Consider the following 16149-nt stretch of genomic DNA (forward strand, 5'->3'; position numbering starts at 1 on the left):
TATTCAACTTTGCAATAGCCTCAATATAATTGATTTTCAGAATTTTTCATTCTGCAAAAGGCATAGCCATTCATCTTACATGGCAACCAACTTGTCGTGTGACTAATTAATAAAACACATCGGATGGTACTTGTGCTTGTCGTTTGCACAGTAGATGAATGAATCCTTGACATCAGTTTAAACATTACAACACCAAGACACTGAATCAATCCTTGGAATTTCAAACTCAGTCCTTAAAGTTGTCAACGGGAACTACTTTCAACAAGTTTAATTAGGACGAAAGGTTGGTTCTAAGATCCAAAACCTCATCAAGGTTTACTAGATACAAGTTTTTATTTAGGCAAACATCTTTGGATAAAGCAAGAAAACTTATCTCTGATTTGCTACACTAGTAAAGAATCCAGCAAAAGCTTGAGAAAGATCGCGCAAATCTTAATCAATAAATGCTATTATCATTCGAAAATGGAGGAGTTGCCGTCACTGTAGGAATCCAAATTAGCCTCCATCATTTTCTTCAGCAACTGACCAGCCTTCTCTCGAGCTCTTGCGGATCCTCTGACTGAAATATCAGCTAGCACAGTTAAGAACTCTGGAAGCGTCAAAGCATCTCTTAGGCAGCCCTCGCTTTCATCAAACAGGAGAAGAAGAATTTCGGCTGCACCTTCCTTACTCAACATGCACCTCCCTTTTAATACATCTACTATTGAACTAACAACCTGATCAGTCTTTTTCAAAGCATTTAATCCCTCATCAAACCTAGCAAGAAGGCCCAGAATGGCTAGTGAAGTTCCGGAGAGGTCTTCAACATCAGTGCTTGTTGCCAGTTGGATCAACACTGGGACAGCTCCAGCCCGGACAGCTAGGGTACAGTTCCCATGGAACTGCACAAGCTCTGCTAAAGAACTAAGGAGGTGATGAGCGGCAGGACTACGGGGTCCTGAAACTGCATTGACCAACAAACGGACGGTACCAGCCACCCCAAACTTGGCCTTGTTCTTGTCTAGCATAGCCAAGCTACAAACCAGGGAAGAAGCCAACTTGCTGGACTCAGGGGAGCCTGGGGAGAGAATTATAGAGTTGAGGTGATAGATGGTCTCCATATCTGCAAGAGACTGCTTTAGATCAGGGTTCAAAGAGAGGTTAAAGAGTATAGACAAAGAGAGAATTTGTATAATGGGAGAGGAAGATTTGGAAAGGGTAAGAAGGGCAGATATGGCTCCATTTGTTTGTGCCAGCAAAGTCCTATTCTGTGGACTGACTTTGGTAATGGAAGCCAGAGTTCGTAGGGATTTCTGCTGCACCTCATGAGAATCCGATTGTGCTTCAGAGAGATATTCAAGAAGGGTTTCACGAACCCGAACTGTTGACATGGTTCAAATTAAGTGCTAAATTAAGCTAACAATGTTTTCATAAGACCAAGCAAGTAAAACTAACATGCTTTAAGAGGCTATCTATATGTTGAAAGTGAAGATGTTGCAGAGGACAGGACAAGATGTAGATAGGTCCAATGCTCAACCACATTGGAAAAACCTTCACTTGTTGGATTGTTGGTCCAAAAATATTTGCAACATTGTTTCGATGGTTTCACAGTTGAGATATGGTTTTTGGTTTCCTTTATATGTTTATATTCTTACCTTATTTTATATTTAAGGTTGTTTAAAGGGCGAAAGATTTTATGTAGCTATAAAATAGCAAAACCCTCGTCATCGATCACCGTTACTCTAGTTTGTATAAAGCCACAATAAATGAAAGGACCACAGTGGAAAAGACTCGGATGCAACTTAAATGTAAAATTTGAAGGTTGTCAATAATCAAGGTCATACAGTATTCTGATTGAATTTGAAGTTTATCATATATCAAAGAGGGGAAAATGATTTTGAAAGTTGTTAGAATTCACATTAAGCCTTGAACCCAATTCCAAAATCTAGTGTCCAAAGAAACCCACCATCAAGCTAGTACTATTATTGTTGTTATTAATTAATATTAAAAGCCAGTTATATCATTAAAATAAGACGACCTGATAGATAACCAAACACCCAAAAACCCAATCACTACAAGCACAAGTCACTGCCTCACTGGCAACCTAGAATTTGCAGCATCTGTGATCTCTTAACATCACTAGCATTCCCCTTTGGTAAATTCTGATTGGATTTCCTCTAAATGAACAAGAGATAAAAACAAGGTACTCAGCATTTCAACAAAGCACTAATTCCCGATCATCACCAGAGTCCATTTCCCAGTTTTGTAGGAAAATTTTCTGACACATTAGATGCATCTATATCATATTGCCTGACTCATAGTACTACAGAAGATTCTTAGGGATACTGCACTAACAATGTAACAAGATTCCTACCCCTAATATGATCCACATACTCTCCATTATTTATAAAATATCCTAAAAACAGGCCAAGAAGAACCTGAATGACAAATACTAAAATCAGATATTTAATTAACCACAACCTCTGGCAACAACAAAGTAGAAACAACATGGTAAAAACTGCAGAATCCAGTTCATCAAGAGAACACGGACCCATCAAAGACTAAATATCAAAATCTCCCCAAACCTTTTACCTAATTCACCTTCCCGAGTCAGGTGAACCATCATCATAAGAGACCAGGCCCTTTTTACCATCTGGACTTCCAGAAGATGACCTTGAACTTGCTTTGCTTGCCTGCTTTGGAGACTGAGAGTCCAACGAGGACCTCGATTCTGATTGGCTCCTACTCTGAGAAGGGGACCTTCGCCTCCCAGCCCTTGGAGACACGCGAGATCTAGACACATCAACTGGAGAGCGGCTGCGAATAGGGCTTCGACTGCGACTAGGGCTATGGCTGTGGCTACGACTATAATGACGATTACGGTACCGAGGGCTACGTGATATGGATGGACTTCGTGTCCGGCTTCTTCTGCCTCTATTCCTGCAAAGCAGATTTTAACCAGGAATCGAGCAACAGGATTCAAACCACCCAAATGAACAAAGTTATTAAAAAAGAAATTTTTTTTTTTTTAATTATGAAAAACACACATAGGGAAAAAGAAGCAGCAATAAGTGAATCATTCATGAAACCATAAATAATAGGCATAGGGCATATAAGACCTTGGTGGAGTTCTTCCTCTTGGTGGGCTTCGATAACGCCTAGGTGAATACCTCCTGTAACTTGAATACCTAGTAGGCAATTAACAGCAAAACCACCCGTGGTCAAAATATAATATGGTTTTAGGAAAGAAAAAAACTTAAGGTAAAACAACTTAAAAGAACCTGGTGGAATTTCTACCTCTCACGATCAATTCTGCCACCATAACGATAGGACCTCACAGGAGAACGATCTGGAGAGGGGGTTCTGTATCTTCGTGCATAGGAGTAGCGCTCACTAAAACCCCGACCCCTTCTGATGCGCTTAGGTGATGCATCAGGGGAAATGCTTCTTGATAAACTTCTACCTCGATTGGAAGGGGGTGACCTCACCCTCCGTGCAGGGGTGGGGCTCCTGGAATAACTACGACGATAATTTCTACTCGGTTCTCTTAATGGACTTCTGCTGATGCTTCTCTTTGGAGGGGCCCTGGCAGGACTCCTTGAATAACTATGACGATAATTCTTACTTGGTTCCCTTAACGGACTTCTGCTGATGCTTCTCCTTGGAGGAGCCCTGCCAGAGCTCCTACTTACACTTCTCCGAGACGATCTCACAGGGCTTCTGCTTATGCTTCTCCGAGCAGATTTTACAGGACTTCTGCTAATGCTTCTCCGAGAAGATCTCGCTGGACTTCTACTTATGCTTCTTTTTGAAAGTCTAACAGGACTTCTACTAATTGATTTTCTTGTTGATCTGGGAGGGCTCCTACTCAGACTTCTTCGAGACCGAGACCTTACAGGGCTCCTGCTAATGCTTTTTCGAGAATGTGCTCTAACAGGGCTCCTGCTGAAGCTTCTACTCTTTCTACCCCTCAAAGGGCTTCTGCTGACACTTCTAGCAGGGCTCCTGCTCCTACTTCTAACAGGACTCTGACTCTTGCTTACACCTCTTTCTGGACAACGTGGGGGACTCCTGCTCAGACTTCGCCTTGGGCTAAGACTTGGGCTCCGGCTTGGACTCCTCCTGGGACTAATACTCATACTCTTACTCATGGCCCTTTTAGGACTCATGCTTCGACTCCTGCTCATCAACTTTGAATAAAATACCAGATCGGGAAGAGACGGTAAGTATAAAGAATAACTGAGTGAGAAAAATGGAAAGTAGACCTAGATTTGCTTGGGTGATCATCTACCACATCAGGTTGTCTATCTGCACTTCTGTCAGATTGAGCATCTATTTCAATGCCATTGCTCCGTCGCCCTCCATTTTCCTTGGGAGCTTCATGCTCCTTTGAAAGCAAATCAGCATCTTCCCTTTTTCTCAGACGAATTTCTTTCTCGACAGGTGAAGGGGATTGACTCCCAACTGCAGAATGTCAACAACCCATGAATACAGTGCGGTACCAAATCAAAAACCTTTAAATAACACAAACCAATTATCAGAATAAGAGGACCTTCGCACACAAAGACAGATTATAGGCGAGTAGATAATTTCCAAGTTCCACATCTTTAATATGACAGGTGTAGTGTGATAATAGCATTATGTAGAGTAGGGGAGAAGAGGGGACGGGGGAGAGAGAATAATGTAGAATGTAGGGTACATTGCTGGCGATGTCAAGTATCCGTAAGAAAGCTGTTATCCTGTTTGACAGGTGCTCATGAAACAATAGCATTATGGAGGCAAAAGGACAAAGAAAACCAAGGAATAAAGGTTATTCACAGCCATGTCAAATATTCCTAGAAAGCTTATCCAGTCAAAATTTAGGGAAAGCACCACAAGAACAAAGAAAACAGTAAACTCCAAGCAAGGGGAAAAAGAAATAACAGATCCCTATTTCAAATTCAGCTACAACCAAAAAATATCAACCTCAATAACTGCACAGTTAAAAAAACCAACTATATAAGCAATACATCTAACAGGTGCGATCAGATAAGATGGAAGCAAAAATTATTACAGAGGATAAGCAGTAAAACATAATGCCAGGAGACAGACAAAAGAACTCCAACCCTTACCACTTTTCTGAGAAAGCTCTTTATGCTTCTGCGCTTTTCCTTGCACATCAACATCATTATCAGTGCTGCTTTCACCTTTACTCTCACTGTCATCATCTGTAAGACTATCAGAAGCCCTGAAAACAAAGAGGATAGAATAGTTTAAGTATATTCTACAAGAAGTTTAACAAAGCTAATCAGCCCATCCATGACTTTGAGGCATTGTATCCCAATTTTGCCTTAACATAGACTGAACAGATAAAACCATGCAAGATGGATTAAGGTGTTGACTGTTACAAGTGGAGACAAAGCATGATTCTTTCTCAATAAATTTTCACCAAGTGTGTGAGAGACACATAGTGGAGCTAGCTCAACAAGGGCACATGTTACCAACAGAATTCCAAAGAAAAAATAGGAAAATATATTATTGTGTGGTATAACTTGTTCATTATATTAATCATTGATCTGCATTTTTTTATATAATTGATTTACATATGCAACTCATATGATGACTAAAGAAAATCAAATACCAGAATATTAGACAACTCATATGGTGAATCTTGCTTCACCAAGATGCAGGTCCTTTTTTCTCAATGACCAACCGTATGCACTCAAATAAAAAAAACAATTAAAAAGAAAAAATCTGCTGCACAGAATAAGGACAGAAATAAGAAGAAATCTTATGTATTGCATTGGAGGCAAAGAAAACAGTATCAGGAGCAAACAATTTTCAACTACATTTCCAAAAGATTCGAGTTCCCTCATACACGTAGCCGAACAAGTAGAATACTCGGCAAGTTTATTAACTAGACTGGTACGAAGGATAAATGAATAGTAAGCATAAAACCTTCTTGATCTACGCTTTGATCTCTTATCACGCCTTTTTCTCTTTTTGTCACGCCGTCTATCTCGTCTTTTTCCACGCCTATATTTTTCTCGTTTTGAAGATCTCTTCCTCTTTTTATGCCTGTCATCACTTGAAGAACTAATGTCAGAGGATGATGACAGATATGAGTCAGAATCACTTTCAGATTCAGATGATTCTGTCTCAGAGTCTGAGGAACTCTCTGAATCAGATGAATAGTATCTTCTTCTCTTCTTCCTTTTGTCTCTTGAAGATTTCTTATGCTTTCCCTTCCTTCGCACTTCATGACTGTTAGCATCAGAGGAAGCATCTTTTCCTGTTTTCAACTTATTTTTCTTTTTCTCTGCAGATAAGATGATAAATTGGAAGGCAAAATTAGAAAGAGACAAGTGAAAAGCCTAACAGAGCATCAATAAGGAGAAAAATTGCCAGGTGCAAAATAAATGAAATCAAGTTATTCCATATTAAGAAATACAACCCTCCAGTGGGGGCACCAAGACCTTTACCTTCACCAACTTCACCACAATTAATTATTTTCACTGTTACGGTTAGTATTCCTTCCTCATCACCCACATTTTCAATTTTCTTCAGCACCTCATTTCCTTGCACAAGCTTCCCAAAAACTACATATTTTCTGTCACATGCCAAAAGGACACAAACTTAGGACTGGCATATAGAAAAGGGGGGACACCAAATAAAATTACAATTATACAAAGAAGATAGGAAACTACCTGTCAAGATTATGATTAGCCTTGAAGGTGATAATGAATTGTGAACCTACAGTGTCACGATCAGCAATTGCCATAGATAAAAGACCAGGTCCGTCATGCTTTAGCCTGGGCAATTCATCTGTAAGTGCAAATACCCCCTTATTACTAATCAATTATTTGTGCAAAAATAGTACACCTTCAGCCAACATATTTTCTAGATGAATAATTTGCATATAAATATTTAGGATTTGATGCAGTCTTTAAATGATTTTTAGTCATCATGTCATTACACTGGCACCCATCAATTCTCTTGGGGCAACTCCAGATGATTAGAAGAATGCATATTATATTGCTCTCTCAAAAAACCTTTTATAAGCAGATAGGCCCAAATCAAGAGCCATGAAAAATACATACTCAATACAATTTTAGTGCAAAACAAAGCTTGTGCAGAGATTAGGAGAATGCATATTGCTCTCTCAAATGGCCCCAATCAAGGGCCATGGTAAGTACCTTCTGGATACAATCTTCTCCCTAGTACAAAGAACCTTAACACCATACTTTAATTAACTCCAAAACAAATTCCATATTACTTAGGGCACAGGAATTTTAGCAAATCAAGAGCCAGAGAAAGTACATACTTGATACAATCATCTTCCTAGTACAAAGAACCATAACACCATAAATAACTCCAAAAAAAATCTAGAGCCATGGAAAGCACATACTCAGTACAATCTTCACCATAGTACAAAGAACCTCAAACCATACTTTAATTAACTCCACATCAAATTGTCAAATTTTATATTACATTGGGCACACACGTTTTAGCAACACACTTATAAATTGAATGAATCTTTGTGCTTTTGACCACTTTGGAAGAGTACAGAACTACATACAATGAACACAGATGAATTAGCAACAAAATTATAATTACAAATTGAAATTTTGGTGATTTTGCTTACTTCTGTAGAGTACAAGACGAAATGCACTTCAGAATATACATTATTATAATCTACTTAGAATATAATTAAATTCACATGAACACAGCAATTACAAAAGCAAAAGCATGCGCATAACATGAATAATACAAGGTTCAAATCATTCCCAGGAAATTATTGAAGTTTAAAATACTAAATAAACAGAAAACCTTTCATCGTTTCTTCCTGGTTATAAGACAACCTAAATTATGATTGTACCCTTAAAAGACTGAGAAGAGACCACTCACCTGGAAACTTCCCATCATATATGCTTTCCCCACTAGTTCCTGAAGAAGGAAAGAAATACATTTAAAAACTCAGATGTGCAGTTCAAGAACAGATTCAACAAGTAGTCACATTGTGCACAACCCTCAAGAGTGATCTTATCTACAGTAAAGTAAATTAACAGCCGCAAAAATAAATAAAATAAAAATGGCTCTGCGAGGAATACATACCATCTCTTCTCACAAAATCACCACCCTGCACAACACACACAAGATGTTAGTCCACAAGTAAGAAAAAAGACATTTACGTGCAAAAAACTGGGTTGGACACGGCGAAGTTTAGTAAAATTTTGAGGATTGACAACTTGGTAAGTACAACCTTAAAACTACATCACAAGAAAAGCAGTCGTGACCATCAGCCCTGTTTCCTACAGCATAAACAATAGTAACTGACCAAAAGACATACCACTTCTAAGCCACATTCAACAAGAAAACAGCTACAGAAAAAATGCAAATTTAAAGTAAGATAAACCAACAAACCTGGGCCATGGAACCTTTAATAACACGATGGAAAAAGGAACCCTTGTAGTGCAATGGTTTTCCAGTTTTAGGACCAATGCCCTTTTCTCCTGTAGATCAAGACAGACTTAGGAAACAGCGAGAGGCTAACATATAAATACATGCATAAATGTTTGTGTGTGTCTATGTATGAATGTACGATAGTGATAAATTACAATCCCAAAAATTCCCCCACCCCTAACCACCAAATGCTTCTTCAAAAGAAAACAAGATAGATCATAAACGACAAACTTACAATAATAATTATTCTTAATACAATAAAACTGCCAGAGTGAAAACCTATACACCAATGTGTTGTAAAAGAAAACATCATAAACAATAGAAAGTGAAAATATTGGAGAAGATTTTATTTAATCACCTGTACAAAGGGCACGGAAATTTTCTGCAGTTTTCGGAGCAATATCAGGAAAGAGCTGAAGAACCAAAGAAAACAAATAAATACAAACAAAAAAGATGCTCTTAAGAAAAAGGCCAACGTGTGGTAATTTAAAACAAAATTACAGAGGTGGCGACAAGGCAAAAAATGTAAAATCTTGTTGGCTTGCTTTTATCATTCATTACAATACCTCAAAAATCATCCTTTCAACAGGATCACCATCTACCGACACATCCATAAAAACTAAAGGATTCTTCTTCTTTGCCATATTTTCACCAGATTCAGAACTCAAGCCAGTATAACCAATAATCTGATCAAACAACCAGCAAGAGCAATCAGCAGAGTAATATGGATTTTAGCTCAAATTACATTAAATTCACATGTCAGTAACAAAACCACCAATTCCATCAGCAAGAATTCACAAAATTCACTAGTCTTCATTACAGCAAATAGTAAAGCAGAAGGGAGTTTTTGTTCCTACATAAAACATTTCTCTCATTTCAATCCAATGTTTTAAAAACATTAGTCGAGAAATCAATATTTCGTAAAGCACCTCCACATGGTATCAATGTAACAAAAGTGATTTTCACAATAAATAGCATCTGTTAACATTGGGCAAAAAGCAAATGAAGAGCATTGCAGGCACCAAGCATGCTTGGCAAGTATTCCCTTTCGTCCTAAGTCAAGGTTGTGCAATGCATCCTAGCATTTCAAAACATACCGATTGCACAGAACACAAAAAGACAGAAAAAAAAATCAACTTTACAGATCTAAAAAATAGAACTTCAGCCTAACCATCTAGTGAATGATTGCACTCGATCAGAATCCCAGATCATCAAAAGAAAAGCAACGGCCGTTACAACACACTTTCCAGCAAAAGCACAAAAGCACACGCAAGCCGAAAACAGTTAGTCAAAATAATATTATAACAAAATCAAGCTGAAAACCTAAAAGCCTAGCTGAATTAGCAAACAAATAAAAAACCTTACAAACAAGCTTATATATTACATACAATCTTAAACTTGAACTAAAAAACCGGGAAATCACACAAAAACTAAATATGCATAAACAGATTAAAGTGAAGAAAACTAAACTGATGTAAACCAGTAAATTAAAGAGACATTTAAGGAAAAACAACCACGTAGCTTTTGGATCAGATACACGCAGTAATATTGGGCTTAAAACGAGCAATTAAAATGAGTTCTTTAAAAGTCAGGAGGAAATAGTGAAAGAGAAACTAAGAGAAGCAGAAACCCTAGAAAGGTCACCTGATAAATGCAGAGCCACAGAAAAAAGTGAGTGAGTGACGATTAAGAGAGAACACGAAGAGGGCGTTTTTTGAAAACCTAGTGGGCTTTCGGCTTAATAAAAGGGGAGCCTAGGCCTAGCTGCTTTTACTGGGCTGTGAAGTTACTGGACTGTCCCGACTTGTGTGCTCGGTCTGGCCTGGATTGCCCTTCCTTTTCCCTCAAAATGACCTCCATGTTTTCTCCTCCTCCCCTTCGGCCTTTTTCATTGAACCGAGCTCACTGTATCCTTGGGGCCCATTTCTTATGGACCGAAGTCGGATCCCATCTGCGTAACCATTTTAAGTTCACACTATCTAAACCAAGCCTACATGTTCCCTAGAGTGTCGATCCAACCACTAATCATCCATATTAATTAAGTTGGACTTAATTAATTAAAGACTTGTGAGCTTTTAAACTTAATCAATTAATTATAGACTTAATTGATTAAGAATATATATATGTTTAGTGTTATTGATTAATGTAATCATTATTTGAGTAACAAATTATAAATTTTTAAGGACTTAATTAAAATTATTTAATTAAATTATTAGATTAATTTGTAATTATATAAAAATTATACAATTAACCTAATTAGGACAGAAATTAATCCAATTATACAAACCTTGCTACAAGCCTAATTTTAAATGAGAAGAAAAAGAAAAGAAAAACCAGCCAATTAGTGTGTGCTGCCTGTAGTGAGTACAAAGCAGAAAATCGATTTTCTTCTTGACTATTCGGCCAAACGTTTTTTCTTTCTTTTTCCTTTAGAGAAAAGTGTTATGAGCACTACTTTGCTAGCACATAGTAAGGTTTAACAATCCGATCCTAACGTAAAGTTTCTGATAATTATTATGTGGATTTTCGTTAGAGACTGCACAAGAGTCTTTTGGACAGTTTTGGTTTGTAACAACCGAACTAGGTGTGAGGTCAATGCAAAAAGCTATTCGGGGTTTTAGATTAAGAATCTAACTTTCTTTAAGTAGAAAAGTAATGATCTATGATTATATGCTTGATGATAATCAAGAGACCTTTGAAGATGACCTTGGGTGGGTAAGGCCGGTATTATATGTTTTATTTGTTTTTGTTGTGTAATTTTCTTTTCTAATGCATTGGAATGCATGGCTGGCCTATCCCAACACATCACACCATACATTGTGAAGTTTAACCTATGTGTATATCGTAGAACATACATTTAGATATTAATTTGCTTGAATGTACATATTTTTTACTTTTTCGTGCAAAATTTTAACTTTTGAATCTTAACATAATTACATCATATATAATGAGATTCAATAGATATATGTCTATCGGAATGTTTATGTATATATTAATATATTTAGATGTACATACTTTTTACCTTCGTGTATGTAATGTCAATGTTCTAATTTTAATATATCCACATTACTATAATATCACAATTGGTAAAGTCAATGATCATCACAACAACATGATAATATCCACATTACCTTCGTGAAAGTTGTTGATGAAAAATTCATAGTTCAATGTAAAGGCAAAATTAAGTGGAGAATCAATTTAGGATCATAAAAATTACATAAAATACTATTACAAAAATTATATCTAGGACTAGGTTTGATGGGATGACAACTAAAAGATGATCATTGCATTTATATAAGTTTGTGAGAGTGAAGTGACAATATGTACATATATCTTATTGAATTATTATATTAGTATTTTCATATTATATGTTAGAAAAAAATTGTTAATAAATTGAAATAGATACATTTTAAATATGAACCTTAGGGTAGCTGCCTTTAAAGAGATTTTTCCAACTTAAAAAAAAAAAGGTATATACCTTTCATCAACAAGAAAATTAACATATATAATAAAATGATATTGATTGTTGAAAAAAATATAACAATTGGGAATTTCACAAAATCTTTTGCCGATATAGAGTTCAAAGAGAACATTGAAACTAATAAAATGCCCACACACTTAGAAAATAAAGTTGATGAATATGTTAGAGGGGAGGCAAGCATTCATCAATTAGAACTTCATTATCACGATCTCATTGCAAAAGATTGCACAATTCCAGTATTGAAGTTGACAAAATGTTAAAAAGATTGAGAGAGATTTACTTTGTCATAAAAAAAAAAAAGTGATGGCAAAATTGATGTTGTCCTCTTTTATGAGCAAGTGATGCATATAAAAGGATTTGACAAGGTAACTTTTGCATCTATTTTTGATTATTTAATAGAGTATGAGACGTAAGCAAGGATATTCATAGTCAAGAACGGTAACCTTAGAATAAAGAATTTCTTGTATCACGAGATGATAATTAAGCTTTGTGGTTTATATATTGTTTGTTGAGGATTGTTGGAAGATGAGGGAATGATTTTAATTATTTATGTGACATAATTTTATTATGTATGATAAATATTTGTAGGACGATAATTTTGTTTTATACATATAGTTTTAATTATTTTATTATTAATATATAATATTTTTAATATTGAAATATATTTTAGATATCTTATATAGTTGATGAACATTGACATTTTTATACTGTCATGGTAAAATTGGCCTAGTAATATAAATCTAGTATCTTTAGACAATACACTACACCTGAGATTATGTTTGATTTATTTCATCTCATGCTCATATTTGACCCACGGTTACATCCTTGATAATTCCCCTCCGAACTTCGGATGGGAAGCTTAAAAAACAACAAGAAACCCGACAAGAAAAGCGGCGGTGTTGGGGAAGAAAGAGAAATGGCGGAAAGTATATGCAGAGGGGCAGAGGAGCCATGGCGAGTATTAGAATTCTACAGCGGCATTGGCGGCATGGTTGGTATCTCTTAAAACCCCTCCTAAAACCCCCAAAATTCTAAATCCTTTTTCTGTTCTTTGAATTAGTGCTTGATGGGTGCGAGTAAGATATTTACTTTTGTTTTAGAGGTATTCGCTAATGAAAGCTGGTGTCAACGCTCAAGTAGTCGAAGCCTTCGATATTAACGATAAAGCTAATGATGTTTACCAACACAATTTCGGTCACCGCCCTTATCAGGTTCTCTCGATGGGTCTTCTTGCTTGATTTTATATATTTATGAATTATGGTTTTTGATTTGAAATTCCCTTGTTGTTCTTTTAAAATCGATCTAGTTTTGTCCTTTTCACTGTGTTCTGGTTATAGTTGACTGTAAATTTTCATGTTTGGTTTCCATGCTTTGGTCTTAGGACACTCAAACAATGGAAGTTCCTACTTTTTTACATGTTTATGCTATGCTGAACATTGTGGTTGGGACAGGGAAACATTCAGAGCCTAACTGATGCTGATCTCGACAGCTATAAGGCACACGTGTGGCTTCTTTCCCCTCCTTGCCAACCCTACACTAGACAAGGTGAAGCTTGCTAATGTTGCTTACTACACTTTAAATAGATTATTTTGATTAGTTGATAAATAGCACTGTGAACATGGGAAACCCTTTTATTTTTTGTTAGGTCTTCAAAAGCACTCTGCTGATGCTCGGGCATTTTCATTTCTTAATATTCTTGAACTTATAACACGCATGTTAAAACCTCCAGTTATGCTATTTGTGGAAAATGTTGTTGGATTCGAGGTATGGTTCTTGAGAATGCATTTGCGACATGATCCAAATTTTTAATTTGAGGTCTTTTACTTGCTTCTCCACTTTCTGATCTCTCTCTCTGGAAATGTTGCAGACTTCAGATACTCGTGCAAAAATGGTTGAAATATTGGCAAAATCTGATTTTGTTACACAGGAGTTTATATTGAGCCCACTTCAATTTGGTGTTCCCTATTCTAGACCACGTTACTTTTGCTTGGTCTCTCTACCTCTCTCTCTCTCTCTCTCTATATATATATATATATATATCTTATATTTAGAATATTCTATCAGTCATTCAATAGCTTAAGTTTTCAGCAAATATTGGCATGGCACAATTCAATAAGCAAATTGGGCTCACTTTGACTGATGGTCGAGCTTCGTTCAGTACTTCTGTTATTTTGTATTGTCCAATTTGTTCGTAACTTGAATATTCCTGCATGTAAATGTGTAAGTGTGCTTAGATCTGAAACCAAGGACAAGTATTTTGAGAGAAGGCTGATACGGGTAATAAATTGTGTGAACTGTTGTACAAGTTCTAATAGGTGGTGCCAATTAATAGTTGCTAGAAACTTGGGTTTTTTATCTAGAAACTTGAGAAGTCTTTAGGTTTCCTTTTATCTTCTTTCTTTCTTTCTTTTTTTTGGTGTGATAAGTTTTTAATTTTTAAGTTTTAAGAATTTAGTGTAATTTCTGGTTTATTTCTGCAGGCAAAAAGAAAGCCTTTATCTTTTCAGTGCCAAGTGTTCAATAACCAGCTTCTTTGGTCTCCAGGCCGGTTATTTGGTAATAATGAGAACATGGTGATTGGTGAATATGATCAATCACAAGAGGACTGGGATAAGTTGATCGAGTCTTGCCAACCAATAGAGAAGTTTCTTGAATTTACGTCTTCAAGGGATCTAGTAGACTTGGAGACCAGTTCTTTTGCGACTACTGATGTTTCTGCAAATGGTTTGGAAACTTCTGAGGAATTTGTTGAAGGAGATGCACTTGATTTCAGCTCTGTAGATCAGTTTGTAGTTCCATTAAGTCTAATTGAGAGGTGGGGAAGTGCTATGGGTATCTTTTTGATATTGTTTAATTTTTATTGATGCCCACTTGAACTCTAATGCATTTACTGAGCATCATCTCTTTCTTCTTAAAGTAATCTTTAATGAAATTTAGATATTGTCTACCCGGATTCGAAACGATGCTGTTGTTTTACAAAAAGTTATTATCGATATGTGAAAGGTACTGGCTCCCTCTTGGCAACAGTTCAGGTAGAGTTTCCTTCTTAGAATGCTAACATCTATCATTGTATACTTAAAGTTGAGGCTATAGGTCCAGCTTATCAGATGATACAAAGCTCATGCTTAACTGCTTTATATACTTCTAAATATTCAATGTAATTAGTGGACCAAACAATTGTAGACAGCGGGGCAGTTTCTTATCTTATTTGCAGTGCAGTTACCTTTAATGCAAATCTTAACATTATCTTGGTGTTGCCCTTTTCTTGCATGACATTTATGAATGGGCAATGTGCAGCCAAAGAAAAAGGGGAAAGCATCTTCGTTAAGGGAGCAGTGCCTTAGATATTTTACCCCTAGGGAGGTATGTGTGTTTTGATGTACCTATTGATTTTCCTGGTTTTATGTTCTCATTTATGAAAAATTTTAGAAATTCTAACTAGTTTCCTTTTACAATGATTAGGTTGCCAATTTGCATTCTTTTCCAAAGGATTTTCAGTTTCCAAAGCACATAAGCCTTAGACAGCGGTATGATGTTATCCTTGAGGACTGTTTTTCTCATTGAGCTGGATTTTACTATATTTAACTTTTTAAGAATGTTGCTGTGGATAATGTATGTATTGTTTTGACAAATTGGTGTTATCTGTTTTCTTTTGATGTAGTTATGCAATGCTGGGAAATAGTCTGAGTGCAGCTGTTGTTGCTCCCTTACTTCAGTATCTGTTTGCCCAACCATGCTGATTTTCAGCTCAAAAGCTCCGTTCACCAGATACAGATCATTTTTTCTATTCAAGGGTGAGTGTTTGAAGTTCTCAAGACAGGGCATTGTGGCTCCACTTAGATCCAGTCTGAAAATCTAGTAGCTGATGACTGAGTGGTCCCTATTTGTATCTGATTTGTTCCCCTTAGGAAATTAATTGGTAAGTTAGCTGAGGGAGGTCTGTCCAAGGGGATGTAGAAATTGTATTATACCCATCATATCTAGAGGGATGAAAAGCTTTTGTATTTTTTATTGTATTTAGAATGATGTACGCTTAATAGATGGTAGGTAATTTTTAACTTGCCAGCAAAAACTTGCCATGGCATGTTTAGAAGGCAACAAGTGCTACTTATTGTTGTTGAGTAAAACATTACTGAGTCATCTCATAAATGAAACAGCAGTTCTGCAAGTTTCTATCTATTTTGTAAAGGTCGATGAAGAATTATAATCCATTACTGAATGATCCAATGCTTTGCACAATTATGAAT

At 36.4% G+C, this 16149-nt stretch overlaps 3 protein-coding genes across 10 annotated transcripts; 1 reads left to right on the plus strand and 2 right to left on the minus strand.

Moving 5' to 3' along the window:
• On the minus strand, positions 1-1462 carry LOC110410305 (U-box domain-containing protein 8-like). Its single transcript, XM_021419939.2, has one exon. It carries the CDS (start codon positions 1368-1370, stop codon positions 453-455), a length of 918 nt encoding a protein of 305 aa, XP_021275614.1. The 5' UTR covers positions 1371-1462; the 3' UTR covers positions 1-452.
• Positions 1463-2240: 778 nt separating this feature from the next.
• On the minus strand, positions 2241-10145 carry LOC110410447 (Cyclophilin-like peptidyl-prolyl cis-trans isomerase family protein). 7 transcript variants are annotated; one of them, XM_021420132.1, is made up of 14 exons: positions 10066-10145; positions 8988-9107; positions 8780-8834; positions 8383-8471; positions 8074-8098; positions 7867-7905; positions 6666-6783; positions 6441-6568; positions 5917-6277; positions 5091-5206; positions 4245-4443; positions 3277-4158; positions 3099-3167; positions 2241-2919 (listed from the first exon to the last, which is right to left on the minus strand). In XM_021420132.1, the coding sequence occupies exons 2-14, from the start codon at positions 9063-9065 to the stop codon at positions 2577-2579; spliced, it is 2502 nt and encodes an 833-aa protein (XP_021275807.1). In that variant the 5' UTR covers positions 9066-9107; positions 10066-10145; the 3' UTR covers positions 2241-2576. The 7 variants fall into 7 exon arrangements, with proteins under 7 accessions (XP_021275807.1, XP_021275809.1, XP_089638750.1 ...); XM_021420134.1 differs by lacking the exon at positions 10066-10145 and adding an exon at positions 9936-10061; XM_089782624.1 differs by lacking the exon at positions 10066-10145 and adding an exon at positions 9593-10057 and having other exon boundaries at positions 2241-2913.
• Positions 10146-12654: 2509 nt separating this feature from the next.
• DNMT2 (DNA methyltransferase-2) lies at positions 12655-16077 on the plus strand. 2 transcript variants are annotated; one of them, XR_002444676.2, is made up of 10 exons: positions 12655-12893; positions 13003-13113; positions 13354-13447; positions 13548-13666; positions 13770-13892; positions 14383-14717; positions 14840-14934; positions 15200-15265; positions 15365-15429; positions 15564-15638. XR_002444676.2 is itself a non-coding variant. In XM_021420315.1 (10 exons), exons 1-10 carry the CDS (start codon positions 12753-12755, stop codon positions 15640-15642), a joined length of 1245 nt encoding a protein of 414 aa, XP_021275990.1. In that variant the 5' UTR covers positions 12657-12752; the 3' UTR covers positions 15643-16077. The 2 variants fall into 2 exon arrangements, 1 of the variants encoding a protein (XP_021275990.1); XM_021420315.1 differs by having other exon boundaries at positions 12657-12893; positions 14383-14734; positions 15564-16077.
• Positions 16078-16149: the final 72 nt, after the last annotated feature.

Source organism: Theobroma umbraticum, unplaced genomic scaffold (assembly GCF_002168275.2).
Source record: "Theobroma umbraticum cultivar Fairchild unplaced genomic scaffold, ASM216827v3 scaffold_56.0, whole genome shotgun sequence".
NCBI lineage: Eukaryota > Viridiplantae > Streptophyta > Magnoliopsida > Malvales > Malvaceae > Theobroma > Theobroma umbraticum.

Bases quoted from the DNA above. Each gene is read 5' to 3' on its own strand.
- LOC110410447 (XM_021420130.1), bottom strand. The intron at 6,278-6,440 runs GTAAAGGTCTTG...TCTTATCTGCAG, and splicing joins TTGTGGTGAAGTTGGTGAAG to AGAAAAAGAAAAATAAGTTG. The intron at 3,168-3,276 runs GTAGAAATTCCA...ATTGCCTACTAG, and splicing joins GGCAGAATTGATCGTGAGAG to GTATTCAAGTTACAGGAGGT.
- DNMT2 (XM_021420315.1), top strand. From the start codon at position 12,753: ATGGGAAGCTTAAAAAACAACAAGAAACCCGACAAGAAAAGCGGCGGT. The intron at 12,894-13,002 runs GTTGGTATCTCT...CTTTTGTTTTAG, and splicing joins ACAGCGGCATTGGCGGCATG to AGGTATTCGCTAATGAAAGC. The intron at 13,114-13,353 runs GTTCTCTCGATG...TGGTTGGGACAG, and splicing joins TCGGTCACCGCCCTTATCAG to GGAAACATTCAGAGCCTAAC.
- LOC110410305 (XM_021419939.2), bottom strand. From the start codon at position 1,370: ATGTCAACAGTTCGGGTTCGTGAAACCCTTCTTGAATATCTCTCTGAA.